The sequence below is a fragment of the Choloepus didactylus genome, chromosome 2 (assembly GCF_015220235.1).
Source record: "Choloepus didactylus isolate mChoDid1 chromosome 2, mChoDid1.pri, whole genome shotgun sequence".
Lineage (NCBI taxonomy): Eukaryota > Metazoa > Chordata > Mammalia > Pilosa > Megalonychidae > Choloepus > Choloepus didactylus.
This window is the reverse complement of record NC_051308.1, coordinates 109,138,654-109,164,371: the sequence shown is the minus strand read 5'-3', so window position 1 is coordinate 109,164,371 and position 25,718 is coordinate 109,138,654. Positions and strand designations below refer to the sequence as shown.

The 25,718-nt window shown below is 47.5% G+C and overlaps 3 protein-coding genes across 5 annotated transcripts in view; 1 reads left to right on the top strand and 2 right to left on the bottom strand.

The window, feature by feature from the left end:
- Positions 1 to 13,260, bottom strand: part of SMG5 (SMG5 nonsense mediated mRNA decay factor) — a 29,703-nt gene extending 16,443 nt beyond the window's left edge. For both annotated transcript variants that reach the window (XM_037825742.1, XM_037825743.1), the window contains exons 1-7: positions 13,047 to 13,260; positions 9,283 to 9,381; positions 8,650 to 8,773; positions 8,114 to 8,270; positions 5,768 to 5,857; positions 4,692 to 4,781; positions 3,449 to 3,527 (exon numbers count right to left, since the gene is read on the bottom strand). In XM_037825742.1, coding sequence (XP_037681670.1) covers positions 3,449 to 3,527; positions 4,692 to 4,781; positions 5,768 to 5,857; positions 8,114 to 8,270; positions 8,650 to 8,773; positions 9,283 to 9,381; positions 13,047 to 13,120 — 713 coding nt within the window. In that variant the 5' untranslated portion in view covers positions 13,121 to 13,260. The remainder of the gene's footprint in view (positions 1 to 3,448; positions 3,528 to 4,691; positions 4,782 to 5,767; positions 5,858 to 8,113; positions 8,271 to 8,649; positions 8,774 to 9,282; positions 9,382 to 13,046) is intronic.
- A 1,485-nt stretch (positions 13,261 to 14,745) lies between these two features.
- Positions 14,746 to 20,148, top strand: TMEM79 (transmembrane protein 79). Its single transcript, XM_037825741.1, has 4 exons — positions 14,746 to 14,817; positions 15,598 to 16,382; positions 16,685 to 16,898; positions 19,174 to 20,148. The coding sequence occupies exons 2-4, from the start codon at positions 15,641 to 15,643 to the stop codon at positions 19,379 to 19,381; spliced, it is 1,164 nt and encodes a 387-aa protein (XP_037681669.1). The 5' UTR covers positions 14,746 to 14,817; positions 15,598 to 15,640; the 3' UTR covers positions 19,382 to 20,148.
- LOC119526547 (glycosylated lysosomal membrane protein) lies at positions 18,616 to 23,346 on the bottom strand. Of its 2 annotated transcripts, XM_037825739.1 has the most exons (6): positions 23,200 to 23,346; positions 22,510 to 22,767; positions 22,123 to 22,323; positions 21,767 to 21,985; positions 21,009 to 21,265; positions 18,616 to 20,895 (listed from the first exon to the last, which is right to left on the bottom strand). In XM_037825739.1, the coding sequence occupies exons 1-6, from the start codon at positions 23,314 to 23,316 to the stop codon at positions 20,730 to 20,732; spliced, it is 1,218 nt and encodes a 405-aa protein (XP_037681667.1). In that variant the 5' UTR covers positions 23,317 to 23,346; the 3' UTR covers positions 18,616 to 20,729. The 2 variants fall into 2 exon arrangements, with proteins under 2 accessions (XP_037681667.1, XP_037681668.1); XM_037825740.1 differs by lacking the exon at positions 22,123 to 22,323.
- Between the last annotated feature and the right edge of the window lie 2,372 nt (positions 23,347 to 25,718).

Sequence of the window (25,718 nt, the reverse complement as noted above, 5' to 3'; positions counted from 1 at the left end):
TCTGGGTTGTAGCTTGACAGTTTCAGGTATTTACTGCTAGTTATTCCAGTTCATTAGAACCTAAAAAGGGTTGTCTATATTGTGCATAAGAGTGACCCCCAGAGTGACCTCTCGGCTCATTCTGGAGTCTCTCTGCCACTGAGGCATATTTCATTTCCTTTCACATCCCCCTTTTGGTCAAGAAGGTGTTCTCCATCCCACGATGCCGGGTCTAGATTCCTCCCCGGGAGTCATACTCCACGTTGCCAGGGAGATTTACTCCTCTGGGTGTCAGAACATCTGCAACTTCTTTAACCAATATTATATGATTAGTGACTCCGCCAGTTTCTAAACTCTGGACTTAAGAGACTGGCAAATTCCACTTCCAAATCTCTTGGGTCACTCTGTTGGAGTCTTGAGCCTCCACGTAAAATGTCTGTCAACTTTGACAGAGAGAACACATTGGAGAGGCCTTGAGACTACATGGAGAGAGAGAGGGGCCCAGATGAACCAATATTCCAGATGTTGGGGTAAACCTGGTAATCATATTTAACAATGAAGGCAGTAAAAGACATTCTACAGAAAGGGAAAAAATATTTGGAAACCACAAATCTGATGAGGATTAAACCTCAAATATCCAGAATATGTTAAGAACCCCTACAACTCAACAACAACAACAAAAATCCCCAATTTTAAAATGGGCAAAGGACTTGAATGGACATTTCCTCAAAGAATATATACAAGCAGCCAATAAGTACATGAAAATATACTTAAAATCATTAGCCATTAGAGAGATGCAAATCAAAATTACCATGAGTCCAGGCTCAACAAGACATTTTATACTTCAGCACATGAATCAACTATTTCTCCAAGAAGTCCTGGCTCTTTTTAGTGGAGAAACTTATTAAGAAACCAAGACCAGGGCCCTTGGTGTGCTCATTGCTATTGCGGCATCACTGTACTCAAACCCTGATGAAGGGCAGGGCTAGGGAATAAATGCATGTGTGCATACACAAACGGGTATTTACATCAACATTTATTTCACTACATAGCTACATGTATTGAAAATCACTAGTTCATACCAATACAACAATTCTCATCCAACAGCACAGGATTCATTCTAGTTTTCTTCCATTCCATATTTAAAAGTACCTTCTCTGAACACAAAAATCTGGCTCTGATTACCAACAAAATAGTTACTTACTGGTTCAGTTGCCTTAGGTAACCAGCCTCCCTCCCCCACACAGCACCTCCTTCCCTGTGCAGATGCTGACACTCAATGGCAGCATCACCTTCTGCAGGTGTGACCTTTTCATCCTGCTCAAACTGTGACAAACTCCCCCTCCCCCCAAAAGCACAGACACCTTCCTTGATTCTCTTGGATCTCTCACTCTGGCCACTACCACATGCAGGTGTCTTTCTTAGCCCACTGAGGCTGCTCTCTGAGGATAAGCTCGTCATGCTGCCCAGGCCTGGACTCCCCTTGTCAGCCTACCTCTCTCTGGGGACAAACAGGCAGTATTTTCAATTACATTTGGAACCACTGATTTACTATGCTCTTAATGCTGGCAAATATGTCTAGGGAAATTATTCTGAACCATCTGCAGTAGTAAAAAAAAAAATGCTATTTATTAAAACACACACACACATACACACACGAAAGGTACCACTTCACATTCACTAGAATGGCTATTACTTAAAAAAAAAAAAAAGAAAAACAGAAAATAGGTATTGGTGAGGACATGGAGAAACAGGAACCCTCATACACTGTTGGTGGGGATGTAAAATGGTACAGTCACTGTGGAAGATAGTTTTGTGGTTCCTCAGAAAGTTAAGTAGAGAGTTACCATATGACCTAGCAATCCCACTTCTAGGTATATACCCCAAAGAATTGAAAGCAGGGACTAGAACAGGTATCTGCACACCAATGTTCACAGTGACATTATTCACAGCAGCCGATTGCCCATCAACCAATGAATGGATAACCAAAATGTGGTATATCCATACAATGGAATATTATTTAGCCGTAAAAAGCAATGAAGTTCTGATACATGGTAGGTACAACATGGATGAACCCTGAAGACATCACAGTGAATGAAATAAGCCAGACACAAAAGGATAAATATTGTAAGATATTACTGATATGAAACAATTAGAATATGCAAACTCAGAATCAGAAATTAGAATACAGGTTACCAGAGGTAAGAAATAGGGATAGGAAATTGGGAGTTAATGCTTAATGGGTACAGAATTTCTGTTGGTGGGGGGTGAGGGGTGACGGAAAAGTTTTGATAATGGATGGCGGTGATGGCTGCACAACACTGAATGCAATTAGCACCACTGAACTGTATATTTGAAAGAGATTAAAACAGGAAATTTTATGTTGCATATTATCTTGCCACAATAAATACCAAAAAAACAGAACTGTACAACAGAAAGCTAACCCTAATTTAAAAAACAAACTTAGCCTAATATAATTGCATTATTGAGTCATCAGTTGTTAACACATGTACCACAATAAAGCAAAATATTAATAATAGGGAAAACAGTGTGCATAAACAAATAAAATAAATAAATGAATGCAGTAGTGGAGGGAGACCAGCCTGTACTGATCCAGGGAAGAAGAGCCCAAGAGCAAATACTTCAGGGAGTAGGTTTCCTTGACCAAGTGAACCAAGGCACATGGAATTATACAGAATTAAGTAAACCACTTTAGTATTTAGTATTTAAGCTATTACGGTCACTCTGTTCCCTTTGCTTTGAAGCCCGACTCACTAATAACCTCTTCTGAGAATGACCGGCTTCTCAAGTAGACTCTAGCCCCAATTAGGTGACAACAGTGAGTTTTCCAGCTCTCTGGGCAGTTTATTTCTCATATAACTTAATCAATGGTATCCTGGTTGACCTGTCAGCCTTATAGACATTTAGCTATAGTGACTCAGTACCCTAAGCCTAATCAACTTTGGGTGCCCTGATGGGATTGTTTTTTATTCTAAAAGCAGAGGGTCAGTGCTCAGTTCAGCAGCTTACATACTAAAAAGCAGAGGATCAGACCCTGGGAAACAATGACCCACCCTTCTTGCTACAGTGACCCCTCCATGCTGTGTCATCTCTCACGAACATAAAAAAAAAAAAAAACTGGAGCTCTAGAACTCAGAGGCTCTTGTCTGACGCCAATTTGGTAACATTTTATCAAATTTATCAAGTTAATTTCCTTCTCCAGGAAGACAGTAATCTTGTATTTTGCATAAGATAGTGGATAACTATTTTGTGCCTACTAATCCATGTAGGTGTGTGAAAAGCAGCAGGGCCGGGTCAGGGACCCCCTAAGGGGACAGATTCCTCCATCTTAGCATTCCTCTATCTTTCTCAGCCAGGAGCTAGGGAAGGGAGGAAAGGAAGTGAGAAAACCAAGCAGGAATAATCTGGACATGAAGGCAGAGCTGGGGAAAGAGGTGGAAATACTCACCAGCGCAGGTAACAATACATGGCTTCCACATTATAGTACTTGCTGCCTGCGAGAGTACCCAGCTGGTTGTAGGGCATTCCTGGTAGGAAAGAGAAGTCATGTAGTCTGAGGCTACCATACTCAAAGCTGCCAGGCCCACACATGCTAAGCATCAGAGAACTGAGAGAGAGAGAGAGCAGCTGGATCTGCAGGTGACACTGGTGTCTCAGTTAATTAGCAGCTTGACCTTGTTTATCCAAGGGATTTTTGAATTTCTTCCCATTACCTATTAGCCTATTCCCACATGGTCTGCCAGAGATTACTGGCATTGATGAGGTGTAATTTCTTTGCCTGTGGCTCCTCCAAGGTGACAAAGCTCCACAGAGCCCACTCTATCTTCCCAGCTCAGTTTCTCACCTCTGAGTTCTCCTTCCTACATGCTTATCTCCATCACTCCCTATAACCGTCTTATCCCTCCACACACTGTGTCTTCTGCGGGGGCAGTGAAAGTGCGATCTCTTTCTACAGAAAACTCAGGGATAGGAAACCATCTTCTCTTCCTTCTATTCTGCCTCCCTCCTTAGTTCAACACTTGCCCATTTCTCTTCTTCTTCCACCATCTTCTGAGCGCGTGTTACAAGGGGAAGAACGTATCACCAAGGTGAAATTGGAGAGAGCTGAGGGTGGGAAGGCACTAGGAGGAACTGAGTATGACCTGCCTGTCATCTCAACAATACCATCTTCCTCTTGGAAAATGCTACTGGACAAATGCACCCAGTGTTCTTTTTTACTTTAATTGCTCTTTTTCATTTTAATTATTATTCTTGTTATTTGTGCGTGTGTGGTAATGAAGGTCTCAGGGATTGATTTTGGTGATGAATGCACAACTATGTAATGGTACTGTGAACAGTCGAATGTACGATTTGTGTTGCATGACTGCATGGTATGTGACTATGGATTAAAAAAAAAAGAAAAAAGTATGTGAGGTGGCAGAGTGAAGAAAGTCTGGGATTAAAGGGGAATTCATACATAGATTATCTTTCTGTAACAATATATGGTAATCAACAGTGGATAATATTCTGATCAGCAAAACCAACATGGAACTATCTTTTGGAAACTGCAGTCTGCACCATAGACTTTGAAAGTTATTTTTTTGAAAAGGAGCTCATTTCCATTTAAAAATGTAAACAATATACTGGATATTTGGTGATATTAAAAAAAAAAATGCTACTGGGTTGGGGGGTACAAGTGGGGGTTCACTTACCAATCTGGGGAGCTACTGACAGGGCTTGGTGGTAAAATCTCTCAGCTAGCAGCTCAGTGTCTACACCAGCTAATTCATTCTGATATCGTGCTGCCAGAGAAAAAGAGAGGGAAGGGAAAAGCCATGATTCCGTGTTTCAGAAAAAATCTCCCCTCATCTGGGAGTCCACTCCAAGGAGCTGTAATAAGAGCCTGGGAGGAAGATACCTGAGCTAGGAGGCAGGTTGCTTGGGCCTCTGGCACAGTCTTAAATCTGCATGACTATGGGCAAATTGTTCAACTCTCTCGTCCTTGCTGGTAGGTTTAAAATGTAAAGAATATTTAGTGTTTGTAAGGTAAACAGTCTCTTCTTGATTATCTCTTCTGAATGGAGGGGAGCTGCGGCATATACAATTGCTTGGACGGACCTCTGACATTTGGTTCTGGAATGCAACTGCTCAATTACAGAGGAAAGACATTACTAAGGCCAGTCTGGTTGGTCTAGTGTGAACCAGCTGATTCTCTCTGCGCACAGACTGCTAATGAGGGCTCCAGGAGTGGGCCAGGAGCAGGGAAAGGAGTCTCAGGTCAATAAAAGATAATGCACTCAGCAGCCACATACCAGCAGCTTAATGAGGAACCTTTGTCTATCAGAACTAGAGACCCAGGGACCATAAAACAAGAGGGTACTTTTCCATTCTTAGAAACATTTGTCAGGCAGATAAGTCTTTCCTGAGGTCAACTTCAATTCTTTTCCTGCTGAAGTTCCTATTCACCTAAGAGTCCATGAAGAGAAAAGAAAACCCCAGAGGGAGAAAGACATCAAATTAAAAACTTCCTAACCCACTACTGAAACAGAGTTATCACTCTGATGTCCCAAAGCTCAAAGACATTTCCCTTTTTCCCATATTCACGGATCCTCTCTGATTTGCTGATCTTGTATTCACAGAAGGGCAGTGAAAAGCAGACTGGAGGGAAAAATTATCAAGAGGCTACACCTCTCACGCTCCAATCAGGTAAAGGGAGTACCAACAACTGAAGCAGCTTGGGCTTAAACTGTAGCCCAAAAAAGAGAAAATGAAAGGTGCAGATTCTTACACAAATCCCCCAGGTACACTAGACATCGGTGGCATGCCATCTGTGCCCAATCCATCTCCTTCCCTGAGGCAGACACTGGCTTCTTCCATCCTGAGAGAGAGAGAGAGAGAGAGAGGTTTGAGCCCATTCCTCTGCCTCCTACCTGTGGCAGAAACACCTTTCCTAGGTGGAGGGAGGAGACTGAGAATCCAGGTCCAGCCTTGGAACACTGTCTTAAGGGGCAGAGAAGACACAGGTTAAGGACACAAGAGGCTCATCACAGGTGGACATGAGTAGAGAGACAGATTCACAGGTAGGATTCACTTACAGGACAGAGTTGGAAGAGGAGAGCTAGACCCTCAACCTAGGACAGCTCCTTGGGGAAAAGTCATGTGAAAGGTCACCATGGGAAGGCTTCCAGAAAGAAGGAAGAGTCGACGCTCAAGGTCATCAATGCCTTGGGTAGAAACTACCCTCATAAAGGTAAAAGGTTTAAGTAAAGATGGAAAACTAACTTGCCCAAAAGAATGGAATCTGAATGAGGCCAAAGCAAATGCTCCTGGCTTCTGCCTAGAGGAGGTCCATGGAGGGAAGGATACCTACTGGAAGGTCTGTCCATGAAAAAGATAAGATGAGCTTGCCACATCAGGAGACTGATGGTGTCAAACTCAAATATGCCTGGCTTCTCATCTCTCTCTTCACCCAAGCAGTCTTGTCCTTCAGTTCAGAGAGCTTGAGCTCTTTGGAACACAGTTTTTCCAAGTGTTTCACAGAATTAACTTACTTAATCTTCACAGCGACTCCATGAGTAGGTACCCCCCCTTTTACGGTTCAGGAAATCAAGGACACAGCTGGTACGTGGCAGAGCTAGGATTCAAAGGGCAGTCTTGGTTCCAGAGACCATCCTCTTAACCACTCTACCTTGCAGCCTCTGTCCCATTCTGAAAAGCCCTCCCTGACGTTCTTAATACAGATACCTCTTAGTTGGCTGATGCAGAAAACGTCAATGAAGAAAAAGACTACCAAGGGAGGAGGGGGGCCAAAAAGGGGTTCAAAGTGGCTTGGAGAATTAACCCTTTGAAGTTAAGTGCTCATAACCTTTTTTTTTGGATTGTGGAAGCCTCTGGCCATCTGGTAAAGTCTATGGACACCATCTCTGAATAATATTTTGCTGTTAAGTAATGTTTTTAAATGAATGAAACATATAGGACTATGAAGGAAACTAATTATATTGAGAAACAGTCATCAAACTATTTTTTAAATGTCTGATATAGTAGCATATGTGCTTCCTTATCAACGCATTAAATAATAAGATCTAGTGGAGGATCAAATAACTGTCGCAATTTCAAAGATGTGATGACTACAAAATACATTTGAAGATATCTCTAATAATCATTTTGTGATGTGAAAATATCAGTGATTTCTATGACTGACAAAATGCAGGTCTGCTAATAAGACTACTGTTGTTGCTTACATTTCTAAATTTTAAATACAGCACTTCAATGATAAGTTATTGAAAATGATATAGGTTTTCCCATTCAAGTTAAGAGATGATTTGAATTCTAGCCACAGACCCCATAAGGATACAATGATCCCAGATGTGGAACCCCTACTTTGTAGGCTGCATCACAGCCACGACTGGGGATGCCCTAAGAAGCAGATACTCTATTTCTGAGCAAAGAATGCTGCTATGGTGATAGCAAGGATATGCCCTCCACCCTCCACCTGTGACCCAGAATGCCAGTGTTCTGGTGGGGGTGAGGTGGGGGTAGGACAAAGAGCAGGGGAGGGAAGGAAGTATAGAGAGCAAGCAGAGCTGGGAGAAGTGGTACAGAGCTCTAAAGGGTGGCTCAACTTTACAGAAAACTTCCAACTAGAAAAGGAGGTAGATTTGTGGCTGCCAGTCCCTCAGTTGACCAAAAAAGGATTTGTACTATTTTGAGAGAATGTCCAGAATTATCTCAACATTTCTAAAAGCTTCAACACTTTCATCAAACACTGGGAAACAATCTCAAGTCAAAAGAAACAGTGCTGGCCAAGTTCAACTTGGAGAAGAGCTGGGGAAGAAAAGAAATGCTGTTAATACCATCTTCCAGTGTCAGATGTACTCTAGATCATTCTGTCCCTCCCCCTGCCTCTGCATCAGTCTACAAATCCAGACCAAAAGAGACCTCTCTCTTTCCTTAAGAACTTTATCCTAAAAGCATATGCTTGTTTGGATAAATGAGAATTTCAAAAATCACTTGGAGGTCTTGCTGGGACCCCCTCCGTCTGGTGAGTCACAAGCTACCTGATCCCTGAGGGATAAGGGCAGAGGTAGAAGCATGTGAACCTGCTCTTCAAGTCCACTTTTCGGATTTCACTAACCTATGAGGGGGTCGGTGACATGGGTCCAGTCGATGCAGCACTGCAGTTCGAGCTGGTAGTGGGATTGGATATAGAGAAGGAGATGCTGGTAGAAGCCAATACCAGCGACCAAGTGTGTCCTGTAGGCACATTCCAAGGTACTCCGGCTGTGGATGTGCTAGAGATTGGGAAAGAGAAGACAGTGGGCTAAGCAACAGACTGAGAGTATCGCTCCTGACACCTTCTCAACCCCCCAGCCCTGTCCATCTCACCAAGGAAATAAATTTACCTTCTTGACTCAAGAACTTTACCCGTATCACCTCTCACTCACAAGTTACCGCCATGCCCTTAAGTCTACCTCTGTTCTCCCCATCTGGGACCAGGTCCCCCTCCTTCTTCAATCCTAACTATGCTTGACCCCTCTCTCCTTTCCACCATTTCTTCCTTGGTTCCCCTACCTCTGATTGTGCTCTGGCCCACTATCCTAGTTGTCTCATCCTTCCTTAGCTTCCCCTCTTTAGACAAGTTCCTTCCCAAGTTTTAGGACCTCCCCTTACCTTTTTGTTAGTCTTGATAAGCTGTATAACTTCATAGTACACCTTTCTCCATAGCAGTTCCTCAGCCTTCCTCCCATAGTCTACTGGGTGCAGGAACATAAGCTTGACGCAGAGCTCACGCAGCCTGGAAGGCGTGGAGGAGCGTGAAAGAGACAAGAACTGAGAGGGCAAGGAGGCAACTGCCAATACACCCACAACAAATCTCTGGGCCTCCTATGAGACAACAGGAATCGCTATGACCCAGGGCAACAGCAGTCCAGGAAGGCAGTGAGAGCCCCAAAATAAAGAGGCAGGAAGCAATAAGAATTTTAATAATACTCAGTTTCTTCCTCTGTACTTTTCTCTCCTTTATTGTCTGCCTTTTTATCTACTCTTTCTCCCCCTTCATTATGTAGTATGGCCAACTCCCCCAACTCAAATGCCATTCTTGTGGCACCAGACTACTAGATACAGAAGCTGCAGATGGAATGAAGGATCCCCATATTCTCTCTCACAAAGGCCAGAGTTTTTATGGCACATTTTGGTACCAGGAGATCAAAAGATTAAGAGAGAACATGTGCTTCTATCTAACAGGATTTTGGGCGGAGAGTGGCAGAGAAACAGTAAGGATCTTTGGTTTAGCCTCCAGCTTACTTGTTCCTCAGGCTAATGTTCTCTGGTTTGAACACTTCTTGATAAGCGGTTTTGTTGCAGAGGATGAGGTCAAGTCGATGCACAGCCTCCACCACGGCCCTGCAGGGAAATACAGGCCAAGAGCCCCTGAGCCATGCACTTGGCACACCTAGGATGCTGGGCTGATCCTTGAGGAAAAGCTAAAGAACCAGGGGTGGGGAAAGTAGGAGAAGGCTGCAGGCTGAGCTCTATGCAAAACAAGATAAAGTCACCCCACCAGGGACCACCTCCCCCCAAACCGCCTCCCCCCCCAGGGGACATTTGGCAATGATGGAGTCATTTTTAGCTGTCATAACTGGGTGGCATGGGGTGTGCTTACTGGCATCTAGTGAGTAGAGAGGCCAAGCGTGCTACTAAACATCCCACAAAGCACAGAACACCTCCTTACAACAAAGAATTACGTGACCTACAACATCCATAGTGTCAAGGCAGAGAAACTCCGTGATACGGGAAAACAGACTTTCCCAGTAGAAAGAACACAGGCTATGACGCCTAGGAGGAAATCTAAGGTTACAACTCTGGCTGTGACTTATGAACTGTGACTTTAAGCAAATTACCTTACCTCCTTAAGCTTTAGTTACCACATCAATAAAAATGGAGATAATAATAGCAGCTATGTCAGAGGACCATTGTGATTAAATGAAATAATTTACATTCAGCATTGGCACACGGTGGACATGCAATAAATAATGGTGGAATGAATGGTTATTATGTAAGGGAATATTATCTCTGACATAAAGGCATTCTAGTATAAAATTCTAGTATGAGAAAGCAGGGGGCTCCTGAGCTGCATGGTTGTAAGGCGGACCATCCATTTCTCCACGCTACCCAGTCTCCTGGGTTATGCTCAAGGAACGCCTTGTTCAGCAGTGGTTAGGAGTGTAGGCTCTGGAACCAGACTACCAGGGTTTAAATCCTGGCTCTACTACTTACTAGCTATTTATATGGTCCTGGACAAAATATAACGTCCTTATGACGTTCTATGAAATGGGAATAATACTGTCACATCACTTTAGCTAATATATAAAAATCACTCAGAACAGTGTCTGGCACATAGTAAGCGCTCAATAAGCATTAAATCTTCATCCTTCTCATTATAAGTCTGAGGGGGAGACTAGACACTAAGAGGTAAATGTGTCATTATAGCAAAGAAAAGGCCAAGGAAACTGACTCTATAGTGGATGGCCAAGAAGTCCCAGAGCTAGGTGTCATTGCTGGAAGGGTAAAACCCAGAGGACAACAGGCAGCAGTTATGAGCATAGGTAAATTAGGCACAGCTGTGGACACAAAAGCAACCAAAAAACAGGGAATGGTGATTTCCAAAACAAACCAAGATATGGTCCTGGGATGGGAAAAGTGGGCCACAGCAGGCTGGTAGCTCATGATGGCTGAAGTGGTACACCACTAAAAACTGCCCTGTAAGGAGCAAAGGGGCTGCCAACACCCAGCTGAGTAGGTGGGGTGGTAATAAAGGCCTTCTCACAAGCAATCTGAGAACACAGCCATTTCTTCATAAACCTTCTGGGCTGCCTAGAGATGGGAACCAAGCCCTTCTAGCCAGCCTGGCCCTTGATGCCAGCGGCAGCAACAGGCAGTCATCAGTGATTTATTCTATGCCTGGTTAGTCTCCAGAGCAGGGTTTCTTGACCTCAGTGCTAGAATAGATCTCAGGTGTTTGTATGTTCATATTTGTGTGTGTGTGTGTGTGTGTGTGTATTTATGGAAAGGCTCCAGAGCTCAGATTCTCAATCTAAAAAAGGTTAACAACCACTACTCTAGGAAGTTCTAATTGTAAGTTCTTAAACCTGAGAGGGCTCAGCACTTTTCTCTCCATTTTTCATCAGAACATAAACTCCGCCACTAAATTGTAATCTCCTTTAGTAAAGAAACCTGTCTTGTGTTTCATTCACAACTGTAATCCCAGTCCTGACAGTGTTAAAAAAAAAAAAAAAGAAAGAAAGAAAAGTGTTGAAAAAAAAAAAGAAAAATCAATTGCCTTAATTTATTAATTGGTGCTTTGTCCTGTCCAGCATCCCTTCTCCTGCTGGCTTTTCTTCTGGGAGGCTTTCAGAACTTTATCTCTGTAAACAGCTAGGTCATGGGAGTTCCCCAAATTTACTGAAGCTCAGAGTGACAAGTCGATAGACTAACAACACATTTATCTTGAGCAGAGAAGACAGACCTTTCTCTCCATTTCCTTATACTAATTGCCCTTGCTATAATAAATAATAACAAAGACAAGCTGCCTCAAATTTCCACCCTGTTCAAAGCCAACAACACACAATTACAGGCAGAGATACCCATGTGCAGACATGTAAACCACACTCGCAAGCACCCATTTAAATCAATCAGTACTGTAAAGGCAATGGCTTGAGAAAGAACTAGATTTGAGAATGATTAGAAGGATGACCAGAACCACCCCCAAAAGCTGGAGATAAGGAATCTTGCACACACTGCCCACACTCTGTCTGATAGGCAGCACTGACACTCCGCAGCATAACGAGGTACACGTGCCACTCCCAGCAAACTCCTTACCCGCCTGGGGACTGCTTGGGGCAGCCCATAGTGGGAGCCCAGGGGCTGCTGGATTGGCTCATTCTGCTATTTTTAGAGCAGCTCCCCTCTGCCTTCTGGTTTACAAAGCTAGAGCAGGCAGGCTGCCTATTCAAGGAGGGAGAAACAACTTGCCAAGATGGAGCCCAAGGCTCTGAGGTAGTCTTCTCTTGCAAACATCTCTGTTCTATAGAACCTAACCTAAATGAAAACCCCAACCTCTATTCCCTACAAGAAGTCAGAAAACTCATCCCGGTTCTGTGCTTCATTCTATTCTGATCCAGTTCTGGGGTCCATTTCCAGCTGCCCCACCCCCAAAATCCTTGACCCAGGGTGGGAAGAGTTTATTCTGGCCTGTTCCCAACAGAGGATTTAAGGGCTGAAGATGGGACTTGAGGAGTGTGGGTGACACCCTGGAAATCAGAAGCCAGGAATGGAGGTTGCCTGGCAAGAGACTGTAGCCTGAGGCTGGAAGGAAGGCAGCATTCTAGTCCCCAGGTACCCCGAAGTGGGCTCCCACATCCTAAGAACATCCTGGACCCAAAATCCTTCATGGCCCTTCCGGTCCAACACAACTAGCCTTCCAGCCTCTTTCTACCTACTACTCAGACTCCCAAAAATTAGAACCAGGAAGGATTTCAGAGCTTATCAATCCAAACCTCTCCTTTTAAGAATGAGGAAACTGAGACCCAAGGTCATACAATGAGAGTGTGTCAAAACAAGGACATAAACCTGGCTCTCTCTAGTCCAGGGCTCTTCCCAGTTCATCCTAATCGCAAGAATCCCCACAGGATTCTAAGCACCGTTCCTTTCCAGATTTTTCTCCATCTGTGACCCCACTCTCACCTCCCCAACCTCTGCAGCCCCCAATTCACACATTCTTATCCCGATTCCGCAAAGCTCGGCGCCCGCCCCAAGCTCAATGCGGAGGGCATTCCTCCACGTGCTTTCCTCCAAACCTCCCACCCACCCAATTCCCCTTTCAGCTCTATTCCGGGTTTCGGGGCCCCTTGCCTCCCCTGCTTCCTCCAAAACTGCACCCTTCTCCCTTGCCCACACCCTACCTAGCCCGGCACCCGGGCCCCGCCCGCCTGGGAGGCCCCGCCCCCCACTGCTCCGCATTTCCCCCCACTTCCCCAGACCGCTGCACTCACGCCCCTGGCCCCTCTCACCGGTAAAGCCGCTTGGTGTGGAGGACCTTTGCTTCGGGCTCGCTGCTCTCCCCTGTTGGGGGGCCTTGGCTCATGGTGCCCGGGTCTGGGGGTGGCTCCCGGTCACAGGCCCCCGCCACCCACTGCTACCGCCACCGCTGCCGTCTCCGGCCGCAGCAGCCACCGCTGCCGGCCCTGCTTGGCCGCCATGGCTGTGAGGCGGCTGCCTGCGACAGCTCCTCCTCCGTCTGCCAAATCTCGCGATAGTAGCCGCTCAGGTGTAGGCCAGTGGCTTGCTGCTACCAAATCTCGCGCAACTCGTTTTCCCTCCCGGGAAGTTGCCAGAACTAAGTCTGGGCAGCCAAGCCTCTTTCCGGCTTTACCAAGCCCTTGCGAAAAACTTTATTGACAAAATCGCCAGGGAACGGAGAGTTGACAGGGTGAGCTGGGTTTCTAAGCTGGTCGGGGCAGGCAGGCAATTTAGGAGCATCACTTTGCTTTGTCCTACTGTGTTCATTTGGTTCATCCTTCTGCCCCTCCTTCCTACCGAGTCGAACCTCTTTCAGATCGTTGGTTAGAGTGACTCCAATTCTGTTTTTTCTATAATTAAAAAAAAACAGTGTATATGAAAACCTCCTTGGAAAGAGTCGAGCGTTGCATAGGAGCAAGACCCGAGAAGACATGAATTTTGTAAAAGCGCCTCAATCCTTCATTTCCCCCTCTGAAAGATTTCCAGCTTGCGTATCCATCTCTCACCAGCCGGCAAACATTTATTGAACACCTGTGATCTTCCAGCCACTGTGCTGGGTTGTGAGGACGCAAAGATGAGCAAGCTGGACACTGTCCCTGACCTCGCAGAGTTCAAATGATTTTAGGGATAAGGTCCTGGAAGAACGAACAGCCGTTTTCTCTTCTACTCTCTCAAGTTTCTGCCCCTTTGGTCCTTATATTGGAAGGATCACCTGATATCCAACTTGGATTCCTCTTGCTTTCTTAACCTTAAACCAAACCTAAAAAAACAAGGTGTTCTGGACCTATGTATATGTTATAATGGGAACATAAATTCTCCTTCCACCTCGATGTTCCTGGCACCAGCCACCTGACCTTCTTCTTGTTCTTGAAACAGCCTAAATCCTTCCCACCAATTGGCCTTTCACTTGCTGTTCCTCTGCTTGGAATGCACATACTCCTGATTTCCCATCAGGTCTCAGCTCACATGTCACCTTGTCAAAAAGGTGAATGTGTCTTATTTAGTTGCTAGGCTTCTTTATTTTCTGTCACTGCAATAGAACATAAGCTCCTGAAGAGCAAGGACTTTGCCTGTCATCTTGTTCTCTTCTGTGCCGGTCCCTAGAAGAGTGCCTAGCTAATAATAGGTGCTCAATAAATTTTTACTGAATGAATAAATGTACAAATTCCATCTTTCTTTCTGGGTATCCCAACCTACTCCAAGCACACTTAGGTGTACAGATACACTCTACCCCCTCTGCTTTCCTAAACTGGCAGCTCCTACACATCCCACAGACCTAGAACACACACTTGCCTCCTATGCCCAGCAGCACCACTTCCAGAAAGGAGGACATTCCTCCACACAGGCTTTTTCTGTCGGCAGATTCAGCAGGGCGGGGCCTGCCCCTTTAATCTGGGCCCCACCTGCTCTGGTCAGACAGGTTTGGAGACACAGGTAAAGGGAGAGTCAGAGAGAAATACTTGCAGAGCCAGCAGGGAGTTTAGGAGCTCCTTCCCCGACAGACAGGACGTCAGGGACGCGCTGCCTCTCTCCAAATGGAAAGTAAGAGGGTTTCATGGGTCCAAATGGTGAGGGGTAGGAGGGCACTTGAGGAGATGGAAGGAGAGGAATCAGTCCATCTATAAGAGCAGTGAGATGGAGGACAGCAGGGAGGGGAGAAAGGCAGGAGAGGAGGCATGGCAAACAGCCATGATTAGACCTAGAAGTTGGGAATGGACAGACCTGGACTCTGCAGAGTAGGCTAATGGAGAGTTCAGAAACTGACCAAGTACCCAGATTGTAGTAGAGAGGGCAGGCTGCCCAGGGACTGCCAGCTCCTTGGAACACATTTGTCGGCAAATCACTGGTATCAGTTCCAGGAGAGTCTTAAGTGGGGATCTCCAGGGAGGTGGGGAGGTGGGAAGTTGGAGGGGCAGCTTCTCTGTCCACAGGAAGATCCTTGGCGGGAAGGAAGCTCCTGGCAAAGTTCTAGACACCTCCTCTTCCTCTCATTCATGGATTAGGGTGGCCATGACCCCAGGGGTTTTGGTGGAGGGGGTAGAAGGTGTGAGTGGGCCGGCTGAGGCCGGAGCTGCCCGGGCCTGGGCCCCCTGACTCACCCTCTCCTGCTGATGTCGAAAGGGTGCCTCCATTTCAGCTGCTCACTTCTTCCCTCCCTCCTCCCTCTGTTTCAACATCTCCTCCGCACCATGTTCTCCCTAAGGTCCCAAAAGGGACTAAAACCCATGAGGCTGGCCTCTCTGGAGAGTTCCAGTTCTGCCAACTATTCCGAAGGGGCAGAGGACAGGGGCTTCTGACAGAGCTTTCCTCGGCTCCCTCCAGGGTGACATGACCTCACAGTAGACCCCAGAACTGAGGCCCCAAGATGACAGAACCCGAGACCCTGGTCCTGCTGGAAGTGAAGGGACCCTCAGCCCTGGAGAAGAGCCCACCCCAGGTCTTGGTCCCCAATGGCCGGCAGCAAGAAGAGGAAGGGGAAGCTGAGTCCCCCAGGGTGGAGTCTTCGGCAGAGTCTCCCACGGCTGCCGAGGAGGCTGAGGATGGTCCAAGAAGCACAGTGAGCGAGGCTGCCACCCTGCCCTGGGGGGCTGACCCCCAGCCAAGTGGCCCATTCCCCGATCCCCCCGGCTGGCGGGGCATTAAGCCAGAGCCCCTTGAGTTGGAGCCACCCACCAAGCTTGAGGAGCCACCCGGAGATGACGACAACCTGCTGCCTGAGAAGGTGGCTCGGGCCTTCGTGCCCATTGACCTACAGTGTATTGAGCGGCGGCCCCAGGAGGACCTCATTGTGTGCTGTGAGGCAGGCGAGGGTGAGCGCCGGGCCTTCCGGCCCCCCCGGGTCAGCCACCCTGAGCCCCCCAAGTGCAAGTGGGCTGAGGCAGCAGTGAGGTCGCCTGGCCACTCCTGCAGGGGCTGCGGGAGCTGTGGGAGCCGAGAGGGGCTGAGGGCCGTGGCCTCGGTGGGGGCCGCCCTCATCCTCTTCCCCTGCCTACTATATGGGGCATATGCCTTCCTGCCTTTCGACGCCCCACGGCTGCCCACTATGAGTTCCCGCCTGATCTACACGCTGCGCTGCGGGGTCTTTGCCACCTTCCCCATCGTGCTGGGTGAGCCCGGGCCCTGTGAGAAGGGGGCATCTGGGAACCAGACTTGAGGAGAGCAGGGCCTGCCTGGCTTGGGGAGTGGGATGGTTTCCCTTCATTCAGCCTGGACCCCTTGGGGCCTCCTACACCCTGCCACCCTATGTGCCCACCCCCTCCCAGGATCACCTCAGCCCCATTGGGTACAACCTATGCCTTTTACTTCTGTGGAGGCTGCGCCCTCTGCTGTGAACCCTGCCCCCAGCTTCCCACCTAGAGCTCTGTCCTCCTGCCTGTCCTGACCCTATGTGCTCCCCACCCCACCCCAGGGCTCCTGGTGTATGGGCTGAGCCTGCTGTGCTTTTCTGCTCTACGGCCCTTCGGGGAGCCCCGGAGGGAGGTGGAGATTCATCGGCAATATGTGGCCCAGTCAGTCCAGCTCTTCATCCTCTACTTCTTCAACCTGGCCGTGCTTTCCACATACCTGCCCCAGGACACCCTTAAGCTGCTGCCACTGCTCACTGGTCTCTTTGCCATCTCGCGGTGAGTTGGGGCTAGGTGTGGCTCATGGGGGAAGTGATGATGCTAGAGGGGACCCAGGCATCTGAATGGCTGGAGAGCCAGGGGCAAGGGGCTTTTGGAGTCTGCATCAGCCCAAATGTGCACCCTGCACCTTACCTCACCTGGTGGTAGATGATCAACACCTATGTCTTCCCCCAGGAAACTGATTTCAGAGACACACACACCAGCCTTGAAGTAGAAGGGCCTTCAGGAGTCAAATAGATCCAACTCCCACCCATTGCAGCCACTCCTCTGGGGAACTCTGGGCAGGTGGCTGTTTGGCTTCTAGTTGAACACCCCCTGTGACAGGGTGCTCACTTCCTTATAAGGCAGTCTGTTTTATTTTTTAAAGGTCCTAATTGTTAGAAAGTTTTTCTTTATATCGTGCTGAAAACTGCTACTTTACACTGATCTCTGAACTGCTTGGGACAAATTCAGATATTTGACACCTCTTAACTCTCTCCATCCAACACCCTATTCCCCCAGTTTCTTTGCTTTGCTAAAGGTCTCTGGTCCCTTCACTGTCCTGGATCCTTCCCATTGAGCAGAAAATTCTCTGGTCTGTAGTCTCCTGACATCCTTAGAGTTTTATTTTTCATGTGAATTACTGTTAACCCAGAGGACACCACTGAATTTCTGAACCCAAGTACAGGTCTTTCCATTTTTCCCTAACACATTTTCTCTTCTTACTTTTAATTTAGGCATCCAGGTAGCTCTAACAGCTAAAATATTCTTCCTCATATTGATCAAAAATTTGTCTTCCTGTCTCTTCTGAATGTAGCCTAGTGGTCAGCTGTCCCCACAGCCTCCTGACCATCATGCAGCTTTGCATTTTCTCCCAGTAGATGCTTCCCAAGATAAATATGTTCCTACTCATCTAACTCAACTCCCATCTCCCCCTGGTGGAATGCTGCTGGTTTCAGAGAGAAGTTGGCTTAAGCAGTAAGAATCATCAGGAACCTGAAGGAAGACTCGGTGATTGTCTGGTTGAGCCCTTCCATCTGACAGAGGAAATCACAACTAATTTGGGGGGAAGAGTTGCTCAGGGCAGTCAGTGGCAGTGGCAGGACTTTAGAATCTAGGTCTCTTCCCTCTCTCATCCAGTGTCCTTTTTCCTCTATCCTGGGCGAGTTACTTAAGCACTTTGTGTTTCAGGCTCATCACCTATGAAATGGAGTTGTTGTGAGAATTAAATCAGTTAATTCATACAGAGTGCTTACAGCAGTCTGGCACTTGGTAAAGGTTCAAAAAATGTGGCCTCATTATTCTGCACACTGCCTCCTGGTGCAGCAGAGAAATAGCAGTTACTCTTCTCTCCCTTTCACAGGGAAAAAAGTAGAGGCACGTCCATTGTGTAATAAGTGTTCCTTCACCCTTCCCATTGAAGGTTCATATTTTGAGTGGATTTTCAAGAAGGGGAAATTTGGTTGTGGCTGATCTGTCCCTCTGGGCTTTCAGTCCTCTTGAAGCTGGCTTCCTTACTTGCCTCTTTCCTTGTGCCCCTTTAAAAAGGCAGAAGAGGGGGTGATAGACAGGCTTGGGTTCAAATCACATCAAGGCTTTGCTATTTCCCAGATGTGTGACCTTGGACCAGTCTTACTTAACCCTGTTAAGAATCTTAGTTTTCTTCATTTGCAAAAAGGGAAGTAAGTGCAGTGGAATGCACTGCAGCTGTAAAAGAATGAGGACGCTGTTTATACACTGATATAAAATAATCTCCAAGATATATTAAGTGAACAAAAGAAGAAAGATCAATCTGCCAACAGTCTATATAGTATGCTACAATACTTCAAATAAGGGGAAAAGGAAAACATAAATTTTTTTGCTTATATAAACATAAAACATCCCTTGATGCACAAGAAACCATTCCTGGGGGTACAGAGAATTGGGTGTCTGGGAGTCAAAGGGAAGAGGACTTTTTACTATACTCATTGGTCCCTTCAAATTTTGAACCATGTGAATGTATACTGCCCACTCAAGAATTTTTACTTAAAATTTGAAAAGTAAATAAATGAAAGAGGGAGGGGAATAACGTACTAACCTCATAGAGATGTGGAGAAGTCGAAATTAAATAGCGCACTTAATTAACACCGTGCGTGGCACATACTAAGTGCATAAATATTGACTTATTAGAAGCACCAGCCATAGTCACCAACCCCCATCGGTCTCCCTCACTATGCTCCCCACCATCAGCCTACTGCCAATTAGCTGACGCCCTTCCCTCGAGGGTAGCCCGACCCTCCTCTTGCCTCCCCAGGCTGATATACTGGCTGACCTTCGCCGTGGGACGCTCCTTCCGAGGCTTTGGCTACGGCCTGACGTTCCTGCCCCTGCTGTCCATGCTGGTGTGGAACCTCTACTACATGTTCGTGGTGGAGCCCGAGCGCATGATCACCGCCGCCGAGAGCCGCCTGGACTACCCGGACCACGCCCACGCCGACTACAGGCCCCGCCCCTGGGGTTGAGCCGCTCCGCCCTCCTGTACCCCAGGCTGGCAGGCTGGGCTCCGGACGCTTCTCTGAACGGGATGGGGGCCTGAGCTTGCCAACGCCCCGTCCTGGTACCTCGGTGGGATACCCCGCTACTGTCCCAACAGGGGCCCCACCCAGTCAGTCTGGACTGGCCTTGATCTCCCCCAGCTGGTGCTGCCCTTCACCTTTGGAGCCCGGAACAGTCACGAGGCAGGGACTGAGTTTTCTTGAAGGGGAAAAAGGGAGACAGGGGGAGAGGCAGGTTTCCTTCCTGAGCAGTCCCCCACCACTGCCAGGCTAGGGCCCATGGACACCCCACTCTGCTCTCTTCCTGAGCCTCCGGTGAGGCAGGGGGCAGAGCCACAGCCCAAACCCTGACCATTTCTGTAAGTTGTCTATGCAGAGGCCTTCAGGGAGACTGGAATACTTGAATGTCCTGTTAGACAGGACATTGAAGTTAGGCAAAAACCTTCCCTAAGGGACCTGGGTTTGGGACCCCCCATAACTGGTCCTCATGGGCTGGTTAGCCTCAGACAAGACTATGCCAGTCACCCCCAGTCCAGCATTGCCACCTGCTCCCTTCTAACCTATTTAGGCCCCTGTAATAATTTCCCACCTCCTAACTTCCCAGAAGTCACACCTCTCCCATGAGAAGAGAGGAGCGGACAGGAAAACCTGCCTCACAAGGGCAGAAAAAGTGCCTGTGTGTGAGTGTGTGTGTAAGTGTGTATGACAGAGAGAGAATAAATACTACCACAGTCTTTGCTGGCTCTCCGTGTGTGCCCTCCAGTCTCAGGCATCCCTTCCTTGTTTGATTTAGACTGGGAACCAGAAACCTCCAGCTCCACATGGTGGAGTGTGGTTGGCAAGGGAGAATGAGGTCTGATGAGGAAAAGGGGCCTCGAGCAGAAACTTGCCTCCCACACCCATTACTTAGCCTTCCCATTCCCTGTTACCAGCCCCCAAACAGCCCAAGAGACTGAGCCCTGTGGAAAAAAGTCTATTTCACTCCCTCCAGGGCAGCCAGCCAGTCGGAAGGCCTTTCATTTAGGCCTATGAGTCCCATGCAACAGGGAATGTGGGGTGGAGGTAGGCATGGAGGAAATACCAAGGGGACCCTCCCTCTAGCAATAACCCTGTCCCCAGCCTTCTCCCCAGGGTATGAAGGAAGCCCCACCTGGGGGTCCCTAGGAAGTTGAGCTTGATCTCTGAGGTTCTGCAGAAAAGCAAGATGGGATAGGGGAGGGAAGGGGCCTGAATGAGAACATTGTCTCCCAACCTCCAGAGGTCTCAGGCACAGCAATGTAGGTCCAGCGCTGATCTTCCCTCTGGAAAGTAGGCCTCAGTTTATGTACTGGTACTCTGAGTGCCACTTGTGGCGCAGCAGCAGAACCAGGCCCCCTGCCAGCAGCATGAGGCCTGGGGCACCCAGGGCCACTGCCATGATGCCCAGGACTAGTGGGGATAAGGTGTCCACTGGAGGAGGACCCATGCCCAGGAGCATTGACCTAGAGTGAGTAGGGTGAGAAAGAGAGGTAGATTAAGCTTATGAGGGAAGGCTAGGAGGCTCAGCCCTTCCCCATTCAACCCCCCAAACTTTGACCCCGGCCCTGGCTCTCACCATCTGAGGTAGCGTTGGTCCCAGTAACCAGGGCCTGTGGAAGCCCCGAACGTTAGATTGAAGGTGCAGAAGTTATTCTGGGACCCAAAGAAGGCCTGGACAACGGGGGACTGGGGGAGGGGATATGCCAAGGTGAAGTGAAGAGGGGAAGCTTGGCAGGGCAGAGCTGATTCTCGGCCCCCCTGCTTCTGGGAGAAAGCCACAGGTCGCCACTGCATGAATCCTGATGGGAGGGAGCCCCACAGCAGTTGATTCAACTGGGGAGAAAAGCAAAGAAGGCAGAGTGAGGATCAACCCATGCCCAACCCCTCTCATCCCCCACTCTCTCCCAACCTCCACTAGTGCTGACAGTGTGCTAAGGGGAGCAGGAGTCCTGAGTCCCAGGCCTGACTCTAGAACTGACAAGCCGTTTGCACCGGGGCCTCAATCTCTCCTTTGTAGAAAGGGGGAGTTTGACTGGATGAGTGCTGAGTCCTTTTCCAGCCCTGACACCCTGCAAGTCTGCACTCAGTTCCCTCCTCTGGGCACACTGGGCCTTGCAGGTCCCCACCTGTTAAAGCATGAGTCACAGGGCAGTGCCTCTGTCTGTCTCCTCCATTGAGGGTGGAGACTGGGTCAGATTCATTAGCACAGTGTCCAACACTTAAAGGAGTTGAATAAAGTGTTGCTAAGTGGAAAATGGTTGGATCATTCTCTGAGGTCCTACTACAGTCCCACCTACATACCCCATTCATTTGTCTCTCCACAGGAAGCCTGACCTGGAAGACGGCAGGTGAATATTCATCATCGATGGAGTGCTGCTCCTGCATTGATGGGCAGTCAGGGCCCTGGGTCAAGGTGGCTACTTCCAGTCCAAACAGGGAGCGGTTTCCCCGAGGAGAGGCCCCGGCTAGGACCACCTCCAGCTGGCAGGTATCTGCCGTGTGCAGGAGGCGAGGAGGCTGGGCTGGTCGGCCAGATCTGGAAAAGGCCTGGATCTAGGAAAGAGGAGGCATGGGAGGCATGAGAAGCAGATGGACACCTGTGCTGAGAGCCACCCCAACATTAACTCCCACCCTCAAGAAGGAACTTAAGAAACCAGCCTTGAGTTCCTTCTGATCGCCCACATCCTTACCCTGAAGGCCAGGCTGCCATTGGCAAAAGCCCTGTTGGGGTCATGCATGGGGTGGCCTCGAAATGTGGCACTCAGGATGGCAGGATCCAATGAGTCAGTGATGTTGTTCCAGGAGAACTCAGCCAGGGAGTATGGGGGATACGGTTTTCCTGGGGGTGTTGCTGCCGCATCAGATGTATTGGTGCTGTCAAACTCAAACAGCTGGAGGGTGGGGGTGTGGTGGAACTGGGCTTTCTCCTAGATTACCAACCCCCATTCACTGGCTCCTAACCCCAGGCTCTCATATCTGAGTCTACTTTACCCCCCACCCCCAGTCTTCAGTTTCTCCTAATTCAGATGAACCCTCTCCTTTGCTGCTCTTCCCTTAGTTCTCCCTCCCCTCCTTACCCTGGTGAAGACGAGGGCGGAAGAAAACTGGATGCTATCTTTGGGGAGCACTACCAGGCCCCCGTCGGGCTCAGGGGATAGCAGGAGGCTCCAGTTGACACTTAGGGCACTGTGAGGCGTGTTGGTGGCCACCAGCAACACTGCTGGAGGTCCCAGGCTGCTCCACACATAGTGCAGAGTGGAGTTGGCATCCACTGCCCGGATATGAAGCAGATTTTGGGGGGAGCCCAGCTCATCAGGGATGACCTCCAGTGACACCTGGAACATGGAGTCATATGGAAGAGGGACAGTAGAGGGAACAGGGTCACGAAAAGACAAGGCAAAGGAGAAGCCTGGGGCAATGCTGGGGAGGGGTGGGACTACAGGGGCCTGGGCAAGAGGAATGAGTCTTGGAGCCAAGGGAATGCTGGGGTAAGGGACAGAGATGTGATGGAGAACTGCCAGGCTGCCCTGACCCTAGTGGGAGTTCAGAGCACAGGGTTAGGAGGAAGAAAAAAAAAACAACACTTGCCTAGACCTGGGTCACCCAGGGCTGAGTCAGGGTCCAAACTTCAGGGAAGAAAGAACCCTCTCAACCCACCGCCACCCGTCAATCCCTTCCCAGGACCCATAGCTGCCACTTCTCTCCCAAGGTTTAAGAACATTTCTTATTTCCGGAAACCTCTATCATGCCAGACCCAGAGCCCTTACCTGGTGCGTCTCCTCCCCCAGCAGACCAAACGGGGCTGCAGTCAGAAATAGGCTCAGGAGGAGCATGGGATTGGGAGCACAGCACCCCCAACCCCAGCGGAGCGCCATACAGCCCATATGGCCCTAACTTCAGCCGGCTGAAGGGGAATAGGAGTCATGTGACTTAGAGTCAGCTGATCCTTTAGAAAAGGGTGGGGCTAACACACCAGTTCTTAAAGAGCCCTCCTCCCTTAACCCAGATTTTGGTTTACATTAGAATCTGAATGGTATGAAGTTTGCTATCTCCAACTGAGCTTGTAAGACATCCTGGACTAGAAATGCAGACATACTCCCAGTCTCTCCTATTCAGCCAATCCCAACTGAACAATCACCTGTAGTGGCCATGATGTCTGGATTCAAGATCAGAGCAAGATCCCAATAACACTGTGGTAGGGAAAAAGTCTGGAGAGGAATTTGAAAGATTTCCGTGGAAGACAGTGCATACTGCAGAGGCTCTTGCCAGTGTAATATTTATTGAGTTCCCAGGTATGCAGTTTCTTGTCTTCAAAGAGCTCACAATTTTATTGTGGAAGAAAATAGGATATGTAAACAACACATATATTTGTCAAGAGGAGGAAGGTCACGTCTAGTTGAATGAATACACATTGTTATTCTTGGTTTGTTGGTGTTTTTTTGCTTGCTTTTCAATTACATCAAATAAATACATATTTTGTAGCATATGCTACAAAATTCAAGATACCAAAGGGTATCAACCCTATTCCCCAGCAACCTGGTTACTCCTCAGAGACAACCACCATTCCTAGTTTATGTATCCTTCCAAAGACATTCTATGCATTATCAAGAATATATAATGCTGCACTATGATGGCACGCAAATACTGTTCTGCAGTCTGCTTCTCCACTTATATAAGGACTGCTCCTTATCAGTACACTTGGAGCTGCCTCATTCTCCACATAACTATTTTATTGTAGGTGGATGTTCCATGGATATATTTAACCAGAACTTTGTTGACATTGCTTCCAATATTTTGTTGTGGCAAACAATGATGGAAGGAATATCTGTGTTCATACAGCATTTGTGTGTTTGCAACCAAATCTGTAGGATAAATACCCAGAAGCAGAATTACCAGGTCAAATGGCCCTCTTTGAGGTTTGCCAATTAACATTCACATCATGTGTTTGAGTGCCATTTCCTCATACCCTCAACAATAGTTTACCAAACTTAATTTGTTTCTCCATGAAAGAGGTTTAGCATTTCTTCATATGTTAAAGACACTTTTGCTCCTCTTCGAGTTATTTAAACCTTTTGCCTATGTGGAATATGACTCCCGGAGAGGAATGCAGACCTGGCATCGTGGGACGGAGAACATCTTCTTGACCAAAAGGGGGATATGAAAGGAAATGAAATAAGCTTCAGTTGCAGAGAGATTCCAAAAGGAGCCGAGAGGTCACTCTGGTGGGCACTCTTACGCACACTTTAGACAACCCTTTTTACGTTCTAAAGAATTGGGGTAGCTGGTGGTGGATACCTGAAACTATCAAACTACAACCCAGAACCCATGAATCTCGAAGACAGTTGTATAAAAATGTAGCTTATGAGGGGTGACAATGGGATTGGGAAAGCCATAAGGACCGCACTCCACTTTGTCTAGTTTATGTATGGATGAGTAGAAAAATAGGAGGAGGAAACAAACAGACAAAGGTACCCAGTGTTCTTTTTCACTTCAATTGCTCTTTTTCACTTTAATTATTATTCTTGTTATTTTTGTGTGTGTGCTAATGAAGGTGTCAGGGATTGATTTAGGTGATGAATGTACAACTATATAATGGTACTGTGAACAATCGAACGTACGATTTGTTTTGTATGACTGCGTGGTATGTGAATATATCTCAATAAAATGAAGATTAAAAAAAATAAAAAATAAAAAATAAACCTTTTGCCTATTTTTCTATAAGCCTTTCCTTAACTGCCAAACTCTAAAAGTTCTTTAAGGAAATTAATGCTCTTTGTTGCGCCAACATCCCCCTTTCTATTTATCTTTTATTGTGTTTTTTTGCCATGCAAAACTTTTTAGTTACATTTATTAGTTGTTTCACCACTCTAATGTATTTTTTAAACCCCATCTTTTCTTTTAGTATGCTTATGGTTTCATTTTTTCATATTTAAATCTTCCAGCTACTTGGGATTAATTTTGCTGTGAAGACTGAAGAAGGGATCCATTTTTTTTTCCCAAATGGCTACTCTGTGACAAATTGTTTCCACAACTCATTTTTCTTGAGGCAAAAAATAGTGCTTGAGTCCTCTGAGGCATGAACTCCGAGAACTGATAAGGGAGAATGAAAAATCAGAGTCTAGGCTGACTGAGAAGAGTTTGGGTAAGCAGAAATTAAAGCCCCCCACCCCCACCCCAATTGCTTTAAGGGGTAAAAGTAGGATTTGACTGAATCCAGGAGTTTGACAGTGGAAAGGATCATCAGCAGTCACCAGGTGACAAGACTGTGTTCATGGATTCAATCTAG